The sequence below is a fragment of the Numenius arquata genome, chromosome 11, assembly GCF_964106895.1.
Source record: "Numenius arquata chromosome 11, bNumArq3.hap1.1, whole genome shotgun sequence".
NCBI lineage: Eukaryota > Metazoa > Chordata > Aves > Charadriiformes > Scolopacidae > Numenius > Numenius arquata.
The window spans coordinates 14,885,428-14,905,648 of NC_133586.1; the positions used below are offsets into that span (position 1 = coordinate 14,885,428).

The 20,221-nt window shown below is 38.7% G+C and overlaps 1 protein-coding gene across 1 annotated transcript in view; it reads right to left on the reverse strand.

Moving 5' to 3' along the window:
* Positions 1-3,896: 3,896 nt before the first annotated feature.
* PRTG (protogenin) overlaps positions 3,897-20,221 on the reverse strand; it is an 86,152-nt gene continuing 69,827 nt past the window's right edge. Inside the window, 9 exon segments of the mRNA XM_074156424.1 lie at positions 3,897-4,286; positions 5,398-5,502; positions 6,490-6,655; positions 7,563-7,683; positions 8,839-9,021; positions 12,632-12,802; positions 13,559-13,686; positions 15,385-15,571; positions 16,144-16,239. Of these exon segments, the coding sequence (XP_074012525.1) occupies positions 3,897-4,286; positions 5,398-5,502; positions 6,490-6,655; positions 7,563-7,683; positions 8,839-9,021; positions 12,632-12,802; positions 13,559-13,686; positions 15,385-15,571; positions 16,144-16,239 (1,547 nt within the window).

Consider the following 20,221-nt stretch of genomic DNA (forward strand, 5'->3'; position numbering starts at 1 on the left):
GTTCAACACAACATACACATTCCCAGTTCTCCTAGATAACTCCTTAAAGATGAGAATACATTTTATATGTTAAATATGAAGAAGGTACACAAGTGTAACTGTGCAGACTGCACCTTTGGTTTTGATCCTGCAGAACAGGCAGTGCTGTTGCAACTGAAGGGCAGGGTCCTCGTGTGGAAACACAATTAGCAGAGTAAGCCAGTCTCAAGATTTCCTCTGTAAGTTTTGATGCTTTTCAAGTCATGTCAACTGTAACATTTTTGCTTTCATTTTAAAGTACGAGGGTTGCATATATACTCATTACACCAGCCATGGCTCCTTAGTTCTTAGTACACTTAAACAAAATCAATTCACATAGTGTAACACTAAATTCCACATTTATGTTCATCTTCCAGAACACACTTAGTAAAATTCATAATTAAAAAATGATATTTTTTTTCTCCAGGACCCAGTTTCACAGACGTAGCCAAGAAAAAAATACTGGAAAACCTGAAACCATTCTGCTTGCTGTGTTCTGCCAGCTCTTTCTAGGCAAATGGAATGAACAAAGTTTACATATGAAAAACTGATTTCCTTAGACAGCCACAGGTATAAACTTTTAACAAAATTAAAATCTGTAATATCATATCTATAATTACATGAATTGGCTTCAAGGACATGAAGCATTTAAACTTTGAGCCCAAATTTGCACTGTTACAATCATGAAGGATTGACTCTGCTACTGAGTTCAATAAAGTATCAATTTCTACACAATTTTTCTGGAGATTCCTTTGCTTACGTTGGTGGAATTTTCAATCCTAAAACAAATTTTCTCTTGCAAAATCTTGTGATACATTATTCATAGGCCATAAATTTTGAGGAGAACGTATTTTTTATTCTGTAGTAATCATGACTGTGTGATGAAGTAAAGGGAAGCACATGAATGTTGACTGGGTTCTGGAGAAACATATTATATTTGGTTAACATAAAAGTAAAGAAAAAAGACAGAATAATTAATGTCTAACTAAGCTTGCCTATATGCTGAGGTAACCTTAAATATCTTTGGTTTTCTTTATTTGCTGATAAAAAGTACCGTAATAAAACATGAAGTGACGAATAGAGTTCTGGATGCACTGCTCTCTAATACACTGAGTATTTTCAACTCTTTGGCTATTGAAATTAGAGCATCTATATTAGATTGACAAATTTTATATGAAGTTTGTTTCTCTCCATTGTTACCTGTCCATGTGTTACACTACAGAGTGGGTCTCTGGAAGAAAAAGTTTAGGATTTAAAGTATTTACCTGTAATGAGGGTCATAAAATTACATCTGATTATCAGTACTTAACAGCAAACAAGTCTTTGGAGAAGCAAACAGTTACCATCTGCATATCAGCGCTTTCTGCCTGAAACTAACAAAAGAGGCTACTCTGAAAGATGAAGTGTGAAACTTCATGCTACAGTTAAACATTCTTAATCTAGTTTTGATTAATTCACACTTTACCTAACTAGAAACAGTACTCTGCTCTACACTAAACATTCTGCCTGACAAGACCAAAAATAAATCTTTGGTGAAAAGGTTTTCTTTTTCTTCAGCAAGTAGATAAAAACCTGTTCAAAAATATTTTTTTTTTTTTTTAATACTGTATTATTGATCAACTACATGCTGGAGAAAAAAATTACACTTGGAAGTCTTTGGAGATATCTGCTGGTATTATTATAACTTTCTTTAAAGGCTCTTGTAACAACAAGGTAGTTAAAATTGTAGAAGCATACAACTCACCTATGCAATCAACTACTACAATCAAGAAGCCCTATTGTTTTTTGTTAGTAACTACTTATACAATAAAATGTATTCAGCTCTTCAAACCTATAGCTTTTAACTAGTTCAATTATTTTTGGACAATATGTGGCTTCCTTCTACAGAAAAGTCTTTGGTACAAGATTGTTTTTAAAGCGTTTGAATCAACACTGCTATGAAAAGGTGAACGTGTACTGTCTGGTTCAGAACTAGCGAACAGTTACAAGGTAAAGAACTACAGTAACTAGAGGCTGATTCATCAACACAAAACAGACCGAACAGTAGGGCTAATTGATGACTTCTGACCACCTTTTGATACACGAAGAACAATACAAGAGTCAGCCTGGTCTACCTTAGGGGTGACATCTTGGCCCAGTAAAGTCAATGAGAGTTCTGACAGACTTAAATAGAGCCAGGAGTTCCTATGGTTGCTTTCTCATAACATTACGTTTTAAACATTTTTTTAAAAGTAAAAACATATGCCTGATTTTTTTTTTTCTTTTCTTTCTTTTTTTTTTTTTTTTAAAGTAAAACAGGGAGAAAGGAGGAGTGGAGAAGAGGACTGGATATAGATACAGGCAAGTTTATAATATTGGGTGATTCCAACCTCCTCCCTCTCTCTCTCTCTCCTATTAAAAAACAAAACATGATACCCTGTCAGTTTGCTCCACGTTTCCGTGAGGCAGCTCAAAAGTAACAAACTGTTCCCTGAGTACAGGAAAAAACAACAACAACAAAAACCCCAAAAAACACTAGAATAACTTTTAAAGGAGGTAGTATAAAACAGGAATTGCATGGGTTCAAGGCAGTACCAGTACTCACCTCTTTCAACAGACTCTTCAACTAAAGCTCTGGCTTTTTTATTTCTGATGGTAGCCTAATCAGAGTTTTAAACTGGCATTTGGATAAAGTCACTCCCTGAGCTAAAATTCCTGGCTAACAGCACACTAGGTGAGGCAAGGAGCAGGGCTGCATCCTCACAACAGCTCCGAGATATACTGCGATGCTCGCAGTGCTTATCAGCACTCAAAGCTGGGTAACAATGAAGTGTAAACTCATGATACGGTTTACTTAAAACATCTAAGAAACAGTTAAGGCATCTTTCTGTACTCCAAAGCAACTTTATGAATACTAAAAAGGCATAAGGCAAATCAGAAATTTCATAATATATAATGCAAGGCACCATTGCTAAGAAGTACTGTGATACTGGAATACTCAGCATTATGATCTATTCCAGGACTCTAAGGCAGAGCCAAACTGTTTGGAAATGCTGAATACTTCTTCATTTTGCCATGCTTTTTAGCATTAACTGTCAAATAAGGGGCAACATTTGGCACTGTGGGGAACCCAACATGTCCCAGAGCCCTAAGGATATAGCACACATCCTGCCAGCAGTTGCTGGCACAACTTTCTGGGGAAAGGCACTGTCCTAGGCTTATTTGGGTTATGAGAAATCAAGAGGTACAAAAGATTTCCTGTGGCTGTATACATGGAAGCACCAACTCCAGTTTTCCCAGTTTTTAACATCCTCTATGTCAACCACATTAAATCATTACATTTTATACTCTGAGGTTTCCTTCTTTTTAAAGGCAGAGCTTCAGCTAAACAATCTTGTTCACCTACCTATACAACTCCCTGATCACTGAGCACACACACGTGTGCACGCACACACACACACATTCTACACACAACTGAAAACAAAAAAAAGAAACCCAAAATAAAACAACACTACTAGGAAGTATCATCAGTTCCATAGCTGAGACCAACTAGAACACAAATGAGGTAAAGCAGTCGTCATTCAGAGTTCACCTCTTGGCAAACTGAGGTAGATAGTCAGCAAAAGGGCCAACAGCCTTCCCTTTGCTCCAGTGACATATTTTTAAATTTAGTCAGAAATCTTCACTGTCCTTTCACATTTTTTGACCACTGAACATTCAAAATGAGTGAGCTTTAAAAAACAAACAAAACAAAACACAACCCCCCCCCCAACATTCAACAGAAATATGGAATCACCTGCTCGGTTAGTCAGGCTTTCCACAGTAAAACTTTGGCTCCCTGTTCATTGTCCTTCGAACAGACATACACTGCAAGAATGTCTGGCGTGGCTCTAAGGATGTCAGTTTTGCACCGCAGGGTGTATTTGAAGAGGTGAGGTAGGAGTCTGGTCAGTAGCGAACGGCAGAGGAGACTCTGTGCAGTTACTTATGGCAGGGCTCATCGTGTTCGTACCCAAGTCACTGCTTACAAAAGGACTGGTAGTGGGAGGCGTGGTGCTTGTCACAGAGGAGAGGTGTATCTCATCGTTGGACTCATGAGAATATCTTCCAGAGTCACCGGTCTCGTGGCTCCCTTCGCTGTTGGCTGAATGCTCTGTATCAGCAACAATACTGAATGGCACCTGGAAATTAGACTGCTGGCCAGGGGAGCTGGGGGAGTCATCCTCACTGATCAGCACAGTGGTGCCTGGCTGGTACAGACACACTGCCTGGACAAATCTTCTCTGAGGCTACATAAAAAGCACAGAGAAAAAGGTTGTTCAGCCTCTGAAAAGCTTATCCATAATTTGAATTTTTACTGCATTTCCTATTTCCTATTCTGCCAGAGTGCCTCTAACAGCATTGGCTCAGAACAACCTGGGCTTTCCTACAGGAGGTTAAAAAGAATCGATCTCAAGTCTTGCTAATACTTTTCTCTTCCATAATAGATGAAATAATCCCTTCTAGCTAAGCATGGCTAATCAAGAATGATTTCAGTGTAGAGACTTGAATGGTATTTTAAAAACATACTTGGTAAATCTCTCTCCCATCCCTTCATGCATATTCTTTAAGCATTACTCCTTGGGTGGTAGGAAATACTTTGCTTATAGAGGCATCAGAAATATGCGGCTGCTTCTGGAAATATTTTGGAATATGAATTTACAACATGGATATCAAGACTTCCTATTCCTTAAACATACAGGAGCACAATACAAGTTACAATTCAATAAACATTAGTTAGATGCCCCATAGGTGTGAATTTGCAGTATAAGGTTGAGGACTTGGTTTAACACTTCAGTTTTAAACTATTATTTTTCTCATCCAAGTAACAAATTTGTTCAGAGAAACAATTTCAGAAGCCAGGCAGTTTTACTCAGATTCTCAGTTTCTTCAGTACTTTGAGTAGATCATTTAATAGCCCTCTTTTGGTTTCTTTTCAGCAAACAAAGTTTTATCTGCTGGGGTAGGAGAGGATTCTTTATATTTTTATATTATTTTTATTTATTATTACCTATTTAATTTATATTTATATCCAGTCTCTGCAGATGTAATATTGTAGATGCTATGCATAGACCCAGTACACAGAAATCCTTTTGCTCACAGATGAAAGGGCACAGGCAGGAAAGCAATCAGTTAGCTGTAAACCGTTACAGTATCTGGTAACTTGGGACAGAAAATGAAACTTCCATAGGACTTTACTACACGGCAGAACACCATCAACCTTAACACAATCCAAACTATCCAAATATAAAATTAGACCACTAATTATGCTTTTCCATAAATAGAAAACTATGTATCTTCCTTTGCAAACACAGGGTATTACAGTAAAGATTGTGCATCTCTGCCCATTAGAGCAATTACCTCCTCAGTCTTCACCTTCTTAGTATCTTGGAAGAACAGCCACCTTTTCTTGCAGTTAGCCTTTGTGACAGGCCCGTAGCTGTTAATAATCAGATCAGATCCCCCCTACAGTAGAGGGAGACACACACACATTTATTTTAACAAAATAAATTTCTAAGATATTTGAAAATATTTTTCTATTCCTACTTATTGGTTCCATACTGAAAAGGAAGACAAATGAAGTCTTAGCGCTCAGTCACGTTTTTGTGGTCTGGTATTCATCTACTGCTCGAGACAAGTCAAGGCCAGATCCACTAACTCTGGCAAGCCCACAGGCCAGACCCAACAGTTGTAATACTGCAAACACACAGCAAAATATTCCAGCCGCAGCTCTCGCTCTATTGCTTTGAATGTGACCACTCACAGACACAGTGTCTGTGCCTGTACTGGGTCCATTTCCATTTCCCACATCTGTATATCTTCAGGCAGCAGCTCCATTCAAGTTTGCAGTGTGCACAGAACAAGCCTTAAGTCAGTATGCCTGCATGTGAAAGTAAGGCCAATGTGGTTTTGTCACACTGGACTCCTGGACTGTAAGATTCTACACAGCCACTGATACATCCTGCCATCTAGATTAATTTATAATTTGACCAAATATAAGTTTATAAAATGTAACATTTTCTTACCAGTAAATACATAGAAAAATAGTATTTTTTTTAATACTTGCTTAGTGTCATACTTGCCTAGATCGTGCACAGGCACTTACTGAACTAGGTGCTGACAAGGACCTATCTATCTCCCTGGAGTAGCAGAGGCCACCTTGCAGCCCTAATTCTATGGAGATTTATCCTTTGATGCTGTGCCAGAGCCAGACTCTGCAATCTGCAGAGTACAGCACAAGACAAGTGTACTGAATCAGATCTCGAGCTGAACTTTAAGATGAGTCTTGAAAATTTGACCCTGGATTGCCAAACTTGTGCTTGTCACATTAAAAAAACCCACTGTGGATCTGTAGTGTACATATTTTACTCTTGATAAGGACTGAGATGAATGAACGAGCAATAAATTCTAAAGAAATCTTTCTGTTTTGGGAGTGAGTAAAGCTCACAGTACCTTAGCGTCAATGAAGCTGTTTCCCACTATCATTGGCAATAAGGATTCTTCATTCTCTGCAATTCCTTCAATACTCTTCTCCACCTCATTAGCACTGGCTAATGAGATGCTGGTATGTGACAGCTGGTCAGTGCTTTGCTGCACAGGTTTAGGAGCAGATGTTTTCCTACACAATGTTAAGCAGGAATAAAATTGACCCACAGGAAGAAAATACAAAAAAATCAAGGATAAACTTTAAAGCTATTATTAATCAAGTAATATTGGTATATTATCGGCATCTACATTTTGTTATATGATAGTCCTAACTCTCATGGAATTTAAAATGTTACTGCTAGTGATAAAAATAACAACTGCTTTTAGTTAATCATACACAGTATCTACAACCTTAAGTGCAGACAGGAATTGTCATGATTAGTAATATTACTTGGAGGAAGTAACTACTAATGATTATTATGACTTTTCTACCATGCTACACAGACTGTCTCCCAATTCGTATTTTTTCCTGCATGTATGCTAAAAAGCCTTTGTTACTAAAATATACTTTCATACAGTTTTTAATTTATTATTTCAAGTAACTTATATTTGTTCTGAATCCATAGTTATGTGCAGAGACACTGGGCTAGTTTATGCCCAATAGCAGCTGATGATAAGATGGACAGATGCTGGCTTGCACCACTGCAAAGAAATGGCATCATGGAACTGCTTTATGTCAGAGTTCCTCTTGTCCAGCAACACCAGGGGGTTAAAGCCTTGCAAACCAGGTCTGGGCAGGCTGGAGGGTTAAGCAGGAGGAGCAGATGATGTAAAGCAGCATGCTTATCTGACTCAAAAGGGGGTTTTATTTGGAAATATGCCTCATACTTAGTTGTCAAAGCACCACTGACTCTGTGGTTCTTCCTTCTTTTCATTAGAGGGCCTCCAGTAGAGTAGGAAGAGCCAACAAAGTGCTTTGTTTCCACTGCTAGCAGAAATAGGTGAAAAGACAGAATACTTCAGAGAACTTAGCACTCTTGGAGAAGAAGTCACGTCCCAAGAATTGAGAAAGAGCTCAGTCTTCAAGAAAGAGAACTTACCTGGCTTTACTGCGATAAATTAAAATCAGGATGCAGATAAGGATGCAGGTCAAGGCTATGCAAACCCCAACAACAATGCCAGTCATTGACTTCTGGTCCAGATGGTAATAGTCAGAATAAGCTATAGCAAAAAAGAACATAGAAAGGCTCAGTAAATAAGAAGGGTTACCCCCTGCTCCCTGTCAGGAAATTAATAGGGTTACAGTCACAACCACAGAGACAAATGCTTCCTTTTAATGAGATTTCCAGACCTTCTCTGTCATACACTTTGACACTTTTGAAAATAAAACTTGCAGACCAAATAGAGCAGTGTATGCAGTCCTGCTGTGGGAGGGGAAGAAGAGACTGCCCCACACCATAGCCTCTTTGGTGACCTACAATACAGAGCAGAGGAGCTCCCTCCATCCCCTTCCTTAGAGTGCTACTAGACAACAAAGAGAAAAGGCTCGGAGAATTCCAGGCACTATCACCTAGGAGGGTTCACTTTAGTTTATGCTTTGACATCATATGTCTATTAACCTAATCCTGAGGGCATTTGCTCATTCAGGCCTAAAATATAACTAAATTCCAGGAAGTGAGAAAACCTGAGCAAGAAAACTCCCTGTGTTTTATTCACAACTCAATGTGTAGCAACAAGGGAAGGTTAAAAGTTTCATGTACCTGAATAATTACTAGCTCTTGTCTCCCCAAATAGCTTTAAAATCTGTAACAAGTCACCAAGATAAATCCTCTTTTATGCCAGACAAAGACAACGTGTTCTTCCATTCTTATATGGAGAAACCACTGATGTTACCTGAATTTCTGCAAGGTAACACATAGTTTTCCCCAAAGAGCTGCAGGTGGGGCTGACTTCTCTGGTGATGCTGGTATACCACTGCCTGCCAGGTTGATTTGGGTTGCTGGAATACCAGGAACCAGAAAAATCCAACAGATTTATCTGAGATGCCCTCTCATCTCTGCTGGGCTACCTGGTTATCCAGTGCCAAATAAAGGACTAAAAGGAAGTTCCTTAAAAGAGTGGCTGCAAAGTTGACATTGATGTAAAATTCAAAACAGTTATGTATTCTCATTTTAAAGGCAAACTTCCAACTTCTGAGTAAAAGAAACCAGTTCTGAGTTGAACTGAGGTAAAAATTCCAAAATTATTTCATTTAGAAGAAAATGCTACACTGTTAGGATTGCCTCACATGAAACAGAAAGCTAAACAAGCTGAAACAAACAGGGATCTTTTTTTCCTGGTACTTGTGACAGCAGTAATCCAAACACTGCTACTGACTTGTGGAATCTCCCGAATCCAAGCGTTTAGGTCTCTGATTAGACTCTGATGTCTCCTTTGGCAGGACAGCAAGTTCTACGGCATTTGAGAAGGGTCCTTCTCCCACTTCATTGGATGCTGCTATTTTGACCAAGTAGACATTTCCTGCTACAAGGTTTTCCAGCAAAGCCATGGTCATTGCTCCTGTGAAAAGATTTGATAAACAGTTCCAGTTAGACAAAATCTACGGGAAGAGGCTGAGATATAGGCATTGGGACCTACACTTTCTTTCCAGTACCACCTCCAAATCTTGTTTGAGGACTGTGATCACTTTTATACATTCTATCGTGCATATACAGGGTACAGAATGAACACTGGGGTTGCTTGCTTGTCCCTTCTGTCCTCTCCCTCCATACTGCTTGAACACAGCACACTGTGAAGTGCCAGTATAGTTCAAAACCAAGAGTCAATTAGTGGCTATGATACACAGCATACTAATCCTAAATCTAGCTCTAGATGCATTTCAGTGAGATAGTGTTTATGTCGTATCTGTGAGATGATGTTCTGAGCATTAACCAGACTTTCAGGCAGAGAAAGAAGAATGTTAGACCTATCTCATATAGTAATCTATGTGCCTCTCCTAGATCCACTGTACCACAAATGTGAATGCAAATCGTCATAAAAAATAATTCAGGATCAGTTTATCAAATTTCAGGTCTAGTTGGTAAAATATAAATGACAGATTTGTAAGAGTACATTATACCACGCTTCTAAAATAAAATTAAACCCATTTAGGCCTGCGTAGGCTTCCTTGATTACTGTGCATCTAAGCTGTGCTCCTAAAAATATTACAGAAAATGTCTTTTTCACATGCTAAGGATTCATTTCCTAAAGTCCCTCAAGGCAGGAAAAACAGATTAAGAACATAAATAGGATTCACTTGCATCGACCTTAGACAGGCAAAACTTCTATCAAAGTCAATGAGAGCTTTGCCTGTCCAGGGACTGCAGACTGCTGCTTAAAATTCAATTCCTTTCTAAAATGCCTGTGTTTCTTCCTACCGTAGAAATATATTGCTTTTCTTTCCCTAAATAGTGGCAGTTACAGGACCAAATCTATCCCTTGTTCTCTTTCACATATTCCATTCGCTTTCCCAGACTTAAGTCTAAATTTCAACCTTTCAAATTGTTAGAATTTATAGTATCATGGGAGCGTATAAAATATAAGGTTGATATGTTGACAGAAAAGATTATACATTTGGCAAAAAGGAAGCTACTTCAAAAGCTATTTCAGCTCTTCCATAAAAAACATCCATTAGCTGAAAGCATTTGAAGTAAAATGTGAGGTATCTGTAACCAAAGGAGCTGTAATATTTAGCACCACCAAGGGCGAAAGGTCACGTTTCAATATTACAGGCTCTTTCCCACCAGCTCCTTTCAAATCTGCTGCATTGCTAAAGCAAGTGAGCACTTTGTACTGATTTACTGCACACCAAGGGTGTAAAGGCTGTAACTTCTGATCCACTTGAAGAGAACTAGGAAAAAGGGGGGAGGTGGCTGGAAGATATCTTACATCACAAATCAGCAACAAACTGCAGGTATATTTTCTAATTCTGCCAAGGCTAACAGAAATTAGGGATTTGTTTTTTAAGTTGCTGGGTTGATAGACATTTTCATGCATAAAATAAAGCTCATGCTCGGGCACTTTTATAGGTGTTGGGGCTGGTTGGTCCTTTTTTGTTTTGGTAGGGTTTTTTTATTTTTTTTTATTTGGGGGGGGTCTTTGGAGGTACGGGAAAGGAATGGGGTTAAGATTTCACAAATCTTCAGCAGAACAAGTTTAGTGTCAAGACAAAACAATGCTATTTATTGCATAGGGTTAGCTGATCTTATCAGAATAAATGCATTAAAAAAAAAACCAAACCCTGCTTCTACCTCAAATCACCTATGAAAGGACTGTCAGAGGACTGTCACAGTATTTGCCCAATTTTACCATGACATACTCATTTTCTTTCACAGACCTTTTAATCTGTACTTTAACTAAGAGCATTATAGATTGCCCTGACGTGTCAAGATGCCCAAATTCCATGCCATGCCTCAAACCCTAATATATCTGTCAAAATACAAAATTAGTGACTTTAATTTTGATGGACATAGTAATACACTGAGATTTATAGCTCTCCATTTGCTCATTCCCTCCAACACTATCAGGAACACAAGAAAATATTTACTGTTATTGCCATCCCCTCATCCGAAATACCTATGGTAAGATACTATTTGGGATGCTGTTCGGTTTCACAGCCATGGCTGAGCTGAAGTAAGTATCTGAAAGCAATTCAGTCACTTTGCTGCACACAACAAATACAGCATAACATCACCAGAATGACAAGATTTATTCTTCACATATAGGCTCTCTGTGAATTTAAATATACAGGGTTTTTAGTGAGTAAAAATTAATATTAAATTTGTCCTTTAATATCATAACTTTACATCACCATTTCTTTCAACAATTTAATGGGACAACTTTATATCACTGGTTCAGTGGACAATTTTAATACTGAGAAACCATGGGCTCAGTCTTTCCCCTATAGTTAGACCTCATTGATATTTCAGAGACTAGTTATTTTTCACAAATTTTGCTTAAGATTAATAATAACTTCACTGCTATTCTTCGTGGCTGACCACCCTATTTGAGGCCAGCCCAAGAAATACCATTCTGTGCCAGCCAAGACAAAGCGGCACTGCCACCTTTCAAAATGGCTGTTAGTCCTTTGTCCCCTCTTCAGGAGCAGCACAAAGGACAACCACCATCTTTGAACTAAAACAGTTCACTCTCACATATGGCGAAACGAATTGTCCACTGCCAGCACACTCATTAAGTTTTATGAATTTTCTCCACAAAAAACTTAAAGCCTCACTCTCTGCTGACGGCTAAGCTTTCAGCTGTGAAACAGCACAGAGCAACAAAATCCTAACTCTTTCTGGGCAGTCCTCTTAAACTACTCAAGCACGTGACTTTACTCTGTAACACTGAGCTTCCCTCTCTGGTTGAATACATTATTAGAACATTATCTATTCTGAACTGCCTTTGTCTATTTTGAATACCAATCAAATAGTAAATGCTTTTTTCCCTTTTTTCTGGCTATAGCAGAGATCTGTTCTTGATGCAGCTCTTCAAATCGTAGTATTATTCTGGAAAGTGCCTATTTAGAGTATATTTACATCTAATCACAAAGATGTGGCTGCAGTTGATATTACTATACCTGAGCTACTGTTAGATTAGCTAGCTGGGGCTCAGCAGTAGAATACAGCCAGAGAGTTAAATTGAATTTGCAGAGCAATTTACTGTGAGTAGGGGCAAGTTCATTAAGCAAACAGAGCTAACTGGGTTGGCAGTGATCAAAAGAAATATATAAACCCACACAGCACATTTATAAATTTAGGTCTGGAGAGCAAGGCATCTCTTAGACTTCAGATTTGAAAGAGTCCATTTACAAAATGAAACCATCGCAATCATGGTTACAACAGAAGTATGATGGATATAATTGAATTTATGAGACATTTTGGTTCACATGCACACACTGAGTTCCAAAGCAACACATCCAGCCCCTCCTCCCTCATCTTCTGGGTATTAATCTGGTTTTAATACATTTTCATCATAACCATGGAAATAATTCTAAACTAATTATAACTTTTATGTGAACATTTTTATGAATTGCTTTCTTATTGTAGTCCAAGGGAGCTGAAAGTAACAAAGCATCTTACAAGTAGCATCATTTTTTTGCCCAATTCATAGGTTTATGATTTTAGTTTACCTTCTCTGTGCAACACTTGCCATTCCCCGGCAATCCAAGACTTCCTGGATGCATAGAGGATAGTGTATCGTGTAACAACTGTTTCAGGACCATCAGGTGGCTTCCAGGAAACTAAAGCAGTATCATCCTCTATCAAAGTCACCTTCACTCCTACTGGAGGGCCAGATGGTGCTGTGAGAACAGTAACACAATGCTATTAGGCTAACCTAATTTACATGCAATTAAATTGCTCAGAAATAAACTGATGTGCAGACCTAATGGCTACTGCTACATCCCAGATAAACAATATATAAACAAAGACATACTCACTGCTCCTCAAGAGAAACTCTCCTGTTAACTCTCATCTGGCAATAGCTTGGCTCTTGTAAGAGCAAATTTCACATTTTTCCTCCAACTCCAGAAGGAAACAGTTACTGACAAAAAATTGCATCATTACCCTGTGAACAGGTATGTCCCAAACATTGCGATGCTGAGAACACAAAACTGAAGTTTTTGACTTTCACTGACCAAGCTGACAGAAAAGCAAACCAGCAGCTCGGGCAGTAGATGTGTAATATTCTTACAGTTTTTAAGACTTCTGTTTTTTAAAACATGTTTTCATGATGCCTATGAATCGGCCATGCCTCTTCAATACCTATTTTACATTTTTTAGTTAACTTATTTTCATTCAGTGGTTTAAGTATATCACAAGTTACTAAAAATCCTTGCTGATTTCAGGTAGATTTCAAAAAAGAATTTCACAGTTCCAAAACATGGATTTTCCTGACAGCATTTTTCTCACTCTCACTGAGAAGAGCAATATCGGTATCTCAGAGGAAAGTATTTCTCTCTCCTACAGACAGCTTAAAGTTAATAAGCAATTTTTCAGGCCATTTGGTTTCCAGAGGTTTCTTTTTAGAATCGTGTGGTCTTCTCCTAGTGCCTTACCTTCTGGAAGGGTAGTATGGTAGACTACTGGACTCCAGGGACTGGAGAGCTGGTCCACATGCAGCCGAACTGCAAATTCATACATGGTTTTTGGCTCAAGACCTTGAACTAACATGTGAGTCTCTGACCTGTACAGATGAAGGAATAAAACAAATTTAACAGCAGCAGTTGACTTGAAGACCCCAAACTCAAATGATATCTCTTACCTCTGTGAGTAGATTCTCACTGTCAGTTCAACACAAACCAGTTCAAGTCCAGACATGTCCACCTGTGCTGTCTGCCTGAAAATCTAATTGTACTAACTCTGGAGCTCTCTGGAGGATATTATGTCTGCTGTTGGTTGACTTGAGCTCAAGTTTTTATCAAGGTTGTTAGGACAGCTGACGCACAAGCAAGACCAACAATATTATTGCCCAGGTCACAAGTAGGTATCCCAAACTCAGCTCCTTCTACATTTATCCATAGGATACTATGCTTCAAGCTAGAGTAACACTTAAGCTACAACCAGCACCACAGCTGAAAAGGCCCATACTGTTGGCTCCACCAGCTTTTCCTGGATCTGCTTCTCAGTTCATACAACAGACACAGATGTGTGCAACTTCCCCTTTAACGCACAGCCTGCATCACCTCATGATTAGAGGATGTCTGTAGAATATAAATGTTCCCTATTTATCTTGTAGTCATATTTGATATTTTATTAGCTGTAAAATTGATTGTATTAACTGTAATATTGCAATTCACTATTTGATCACAGAGTCAATTGTAGACATTCTGCTTTATTTTGATTCTGAAGGCAGGGGGAAATCTTTCATATACACCAGGGTTAATTCTGGGGTGATAATATCCAAGTTGAGGGTAAATCTCAAGTTTAAAATGGTGTTACTCTACAGATACTGCTTTATTAAATCTCATTTAGTATTTCAATCTTCCATACTGCAAAGGAAGTCACCAATATTTGCAATAGTTTCATCCTCTCACAAAAAGCAGCATTCATTGCTCCATATTGCACACTAAGAATTTTACATGGTGATTATACTGTGTCTAATTGTTAAGTCAGGAATTATACAGCAGGGAATGTGTTCTTTGAAGAGAAAGCCATCAATATTAAGATAGGAACTATCTTTTAAGACAGCATTTTTCTTATTTAGAAGGCTTCAGTAAACCCAAGTATTGAGGGAGCTACCCACATACAGATTCCCTCAACAGCACCCAGCATAAGCAGCCCCAAAGGAGCAAAGTCTCCTGCTCCCGTACCACCTGGGCATAGAGTCACACACCAGGCCCAGGCAGAATTTCCTCCTTGTCCTGCCATTCTGTGGCTCATGCATTGCTTCTCTGAAAAGCAAGCTGTAGTTCCTACTTGGCTTTCTCCTGGCAGGGTGCCACACAGTCAGGAATGTGGCATTCCCACAATAACATGCTCAACCCCTCAAAAGTCAAGAGTTCTTGTTTCCAGTCTTAAAATCAGACACTAAGTCCCATCGTTGCTCAGACAAGCTACCTATAAAATAGGTAATCTCTTCTGTTTGGCTGAAGAAGAGCTTAAAACTAAATTCAGTTTAGACATCTAAAAAAACCATTAAAAATTCAAGAGCTTGTCCAGGAATCCAATATAAGGATCACAGGTAGAGAATTAAGCTATTCTACCAACATGCCTTAAATAAACCAAGAAACAACTAGCAGCCACTGGACAAAACACACAGTCATCTAAGGGAGATAAAAGTCGTTACAGTAAAAGGCAATTAAGAGAGGGCAGGAAGAGTAGAAACTGAGTGGGAAGGATCTGGAAACAGGAAACTAAGACTCGTTAGTAGCACTGCACTTACGTTTGAAGGTAGAGAACCAGAGAAGCATTCTGCAGCCCCACTGGGTTGCAGCGGATGGTGTAGTTAATGACTTGCGCAGATGTAAAGGCAGGCTTTCCCCAGTGGAGGTAGATAGAAGATGAAGTGTTAGCTTTGGCATAGAGGTGGTGAGGGGGTGGTGGCGGTGGCACCATGCGATCACGGACAGCTGTTAAAAACAAAAAAGGGAGTATGAATTATTGGATGAACTGCGTACTGGTAAGATTAAGAGACAGGCCTGAGCCCACAGGTTTAGATCCCAATCTGGCCCTACCCAGCACTACCTGGTACTCAGACCCAGGAATCCGGTTCAAGCTGTTAAACCAATATTGTCACAATAAGCTTATGAGAGATTTGTCTCTCTCCCTTGCCTCTGTTTATAGTTTCTGTACTCCCACTTGTTTATTCAGAAACAAAGTCAAAACTATAAACAGGGACAAGGGAGAGAGACAAATCTCTCGTAAGATACATGATACATCACTGGTAAGATGACGCAGACAATCCAATAGGAGAGGAAAATGAGCTTGGTAGCTATCTGGTTTCCTCAGCTGCAGTCCATGAACGCAGGAGATGTGTCTCGGTTGCAGGATGACTAGGATAGTATTTGTCACAGATATGATCTTTCTGGTTCTCTGTTTTACACTGAATTAATTGATTATTTATAGGTTAAAAACACAGAGCTGCTGGGATCGTGAAACAGTTCAGCTCTTAATAAATTCTTCATGCACCTACAACACTTACAGACACATCCTGGAGTGCTGACTGTTTGGTCTGCCTGATAACCTTCTTCCATACTGTTATATGCCAGCAGCCTTACATGATACTTTCTTCTAGGATCTGCACAAAGAGTAAAGGAATAATTAGACACAAGAAAAAAAGGTAAGGATTTTCAGACTTCTACAGGTAGTGAGATAACTTAATTCTCCTGCAAGTTTTGTTCAAAATCTGTCTGCTACACTCAGCAGACTGATGAACAGGCTGCATGCCTGTCTTTTTTCCAGATCTTGTGAACTTCCCTGAATCTTTGCCCAGACTGTACTAGAATCAGTCACCTATCTCCCAGTCTTGCTTCTGATAGCCTGAAATCGAAGTTTGAAACAGGAAACAGTGGGAGCAGGATAAACATCACCTTTCTATCTGTAAGTAAATCACACCTTCACAGCTACAGAGCTAGATTTAATAGTATTATTCAGCATATTGAAAGTGCTTTCAGTCCATAATAAAGATTTTTTAAAACAAACAGCATGAGGTCCACAGAAAGCAGCATTTATTTCTGGATAAGCAGGCTGTAATGAAGCAGGGTAATCAAAGCAAAGACAGGACTCGGCAAAGAAACGGGAAATGTTTTAGTTCCAGGTTCCCAGAGGAGATACATAGTGAAAAAACAGCGATTGTTAATAATGCCCTTGACTCACAACTTCCGCTTCCAAGTGTTCTGCTGAAAGTTGGTTCTGGCATTCTTAGGAGGTCACTGTTCATAGCTTGAAGGGTCTCCCTATTTCCCTTTCTCTGGCCATGTCTTTGGGTACCCATATTGCAGTGTCCTGCTTCTCTCAGTTCTGTTAATGACACGCTGGCCTAGATCCAAGTGAAAAATTACTACGGAGGAATGAGTCAAAAAGGGGCCCCGAGTTTTCAGTAAGTGGAGGTGGTGTGGGGTACCCACCGGCTGTTAGGAGTGCAAACCACCAGGATGGCCACACTGCTTCTCTCCAGCCTGCTCCCTTGCTGTGCTGTTTGCTACAAATCCCTTCCACACAATGATGACTTCTAAGGTGGTGGAATTTGCTACTAGTACATACAGGCTCTTCTGGGTTCAGCTAAACTTCACCCCAGTACTGATGTAGATATTAGGACATTTTCCTCTTCTGTTGTCATGAACCTACTTCTTTCTGTTAAGATTTTCGGAAGGTCTAGACAGATGTTATATAACAGTGCTGATCTTGGTTATTTCTTTTTTTCCGTGCCCTAAAATACTATCCCTCTCAAAATAAGCTCTCCTCTTTCTCATTTTAGCTGAGATTTGACATGGCCTCTCATGAAAAAAACCAGGAACACAAATCCCTGACACTTCTTCACCACAAACAGGACTTTCGTTTATATCAGATCATTAGCTCCCTCTGCAGCCTCTGCACCAGCAGTACAAGCTGCGCAACTCCGACTGGACGTTTCTGTAAAGATGGCATAGTAATTTCATAATAATGCATTTTGTAAAATCTTTTTTGTATTTATTTTGAAATAGACAATCTTATTGTGCTGTAGTTATCAACATCAGCTTTAAACGAGCTATCGCTACGTATATTTATTTTTAAAATACTATTTTACCAAAATCTAAATATAGGTGTAAAGGAAAAGGGGCTCTTAAATTTGCATTAAAGTATTTCTTTGATGTGTTTAACACTAATGGTAGAATAGGCAAGAGAAGCTCATTTCCATTTTTCAAAGAGATTTTAACATCACAAATAGACAATATAAACTACAAAATGTCAAAAAATGAGGTCTTTTTAAACTAGAGTAAAATTATCATTTGAAGTTGTGTCTTTTTTTTCGTTTTACGATATCATTTTAACAGACGACATCAGTTGTTCCTAGCCAAGAAAATACAATCAATCAGAGAAAAAGGGAAGATGGACACAAACACCTTAAGCATGTGATAAAAGAAAACAAGGAATTTTAAAACTGAATATTCAGAAAGATAGTAAGATATTATATGTAAATCACTGCAACCTCTCTAAAAATTGTAGAAAAAAAAAAAAGGACATGTAAAGAGAAGGTGCATTTAAAAACACTGAGCCCAACGAAAAAGAAGTTATAGTGACTTATTAAGGTGAATTACAGCACGCATCTCAGAAAAGCGGAAATATGTACCTTCCCAGGCTTCTTAACCTGTGGTAGGAATACATATATTTAGCTCATGACTAAAATATTGAAAAACAAAGCCAAAATTTTAAAAACAGGCCATCAAGACATCTTTAGGATTATGCTTTGGAGGTTGTTATAATATTCAATTCTCCCATCCATTTGTAGAAAAAACTTGAATTCGGGTTCTATTTAGCAGACCCTTGAACAGATTCCACAGAAACAGGCGGCATCCAGGCAGCCAAGTGTCACAGTCTATCTTTTTCTTTACAAGTTCCTGCAGAAGAGACCCCTGCTGCATTTCCGCAAGACACAGGATGACAGACACGACAATTTATCATCCTGCCAAGCACCTTCAAAAACTTTGTGCCCTTTGAAAGTGGTCACCCAGAACTGATCATCTTCACTGCGAAATGAAGAATAGCTAAGGTCTAGTGCCCCGCTGAGCTGAATGAGGAGCCTGTGAGGTCTGTTTATCCTCATCGGGTTTTTTGGGGTTTTTTTGTGGTTTTTTTTTTTAAAACCTGAATTCCTCATTAACACTTGATTGGGGAGGAGAGGAAGAATAATGGCACGTGTAAGAAAGGCAAAAATGTAACTCCTACAAAAATTTAAAATTTCTTTCAAAAACCACAATTTTTTATCTTATTTCTAAGTGGTTTTAATGCTCTACATTTAGAAAAAGCACAATGTTGAATACCATTCAACTTACTCTTGTGTAATGCAAGAAGTTTCAAAACGAATTATCTTTATATAGAACCACCTGTTTAAAGTCTCTCAACTAGGCTCTACCATCTAAAAAACAAGTTATTTCCACTTCAGGACATCATGGTTCAACTGGTAGCAAGGCTAGTTCAACCCAAAAGCAATGTCAGAATTTCTAAGCTGTCACACATTACTGCTTCTGTGGTTGAAAAAACATCTGCTGGTATCTGTAACTGAAACAGCAACTGAGAAGGGCTGCATTATGTAGTGGCCTAGAAAATCCAAAATGTTATAGTCATCTAACAAGGAGAATATAAAATAATTTTAAAGACAATGTACTGAGCAGTGAAAGAAATCGAGATGAAACTTGCTGCGCAGGTTACATGTATAACATTATTGAAGACCAATTCAAGGAACCTGCTGAGATGCTGTTCCGTGTTGGTCATAGCTTCACCATATGCAACACAAAATAACAAACAGCCGAAGATCTGCCTCCAGTTCCAGCAGATACTTGCACACTGTTATGAAGTGGTGGAAAATAGTTTTTTTGTCTAAAGTATCTTCTGTTTAGAATATTTTTAACAATTGTTTCGTTTACAGGTTTATTATATGATTTACTCCTCAATTGCAATCCCAGTACAAAACCAGCATAAATACTTTGATCCAGCAATTCATCAGCGGGATCAAACATTCAAAGTCAGACCTATCCTTAGAGAGAAAACAAACTTTCTTATCTTTTACCAGCATAGATTATCCTGAATAGTTTACACATAAATCACTGATAAAAGACTGGGGATAGCATGGCCACCTGGGGAGCTGACAGTCTCAGATTTAGCGTATGCCAGCCATGGACACTATACAGCAACAGGAGGCTTGAGAAGCTCAGAAATCAGGGAAACGAGTATTGAGGCCATCAGTCATGCTCATAACAGACCCAGGAGTAACACATCTTCCCACAGGAGATCACTGCTATTCAGAAACAAATTAGGTGCGGTGATTTACTCAACCAATTCAACACATACATTCAGCTTCAATCAAAAAAACTCACATAAAGATTTCACCTCTGCATTTTCAAAATTTCCCTAAACAGCCTGGTAACACTGAGTCATTTCAATTAATTCTCTTGCAGTTGCCAGCATTTGTGTAGTGGTCGAAGGCTTGTTCCCAGACCTAAGGTGAACAGGAACAATTTTGTAGCCTATTTGCCAACTTGCTGAATTTTTTTATTTAATTTGTTTCTGCGGAATGAGGTTTG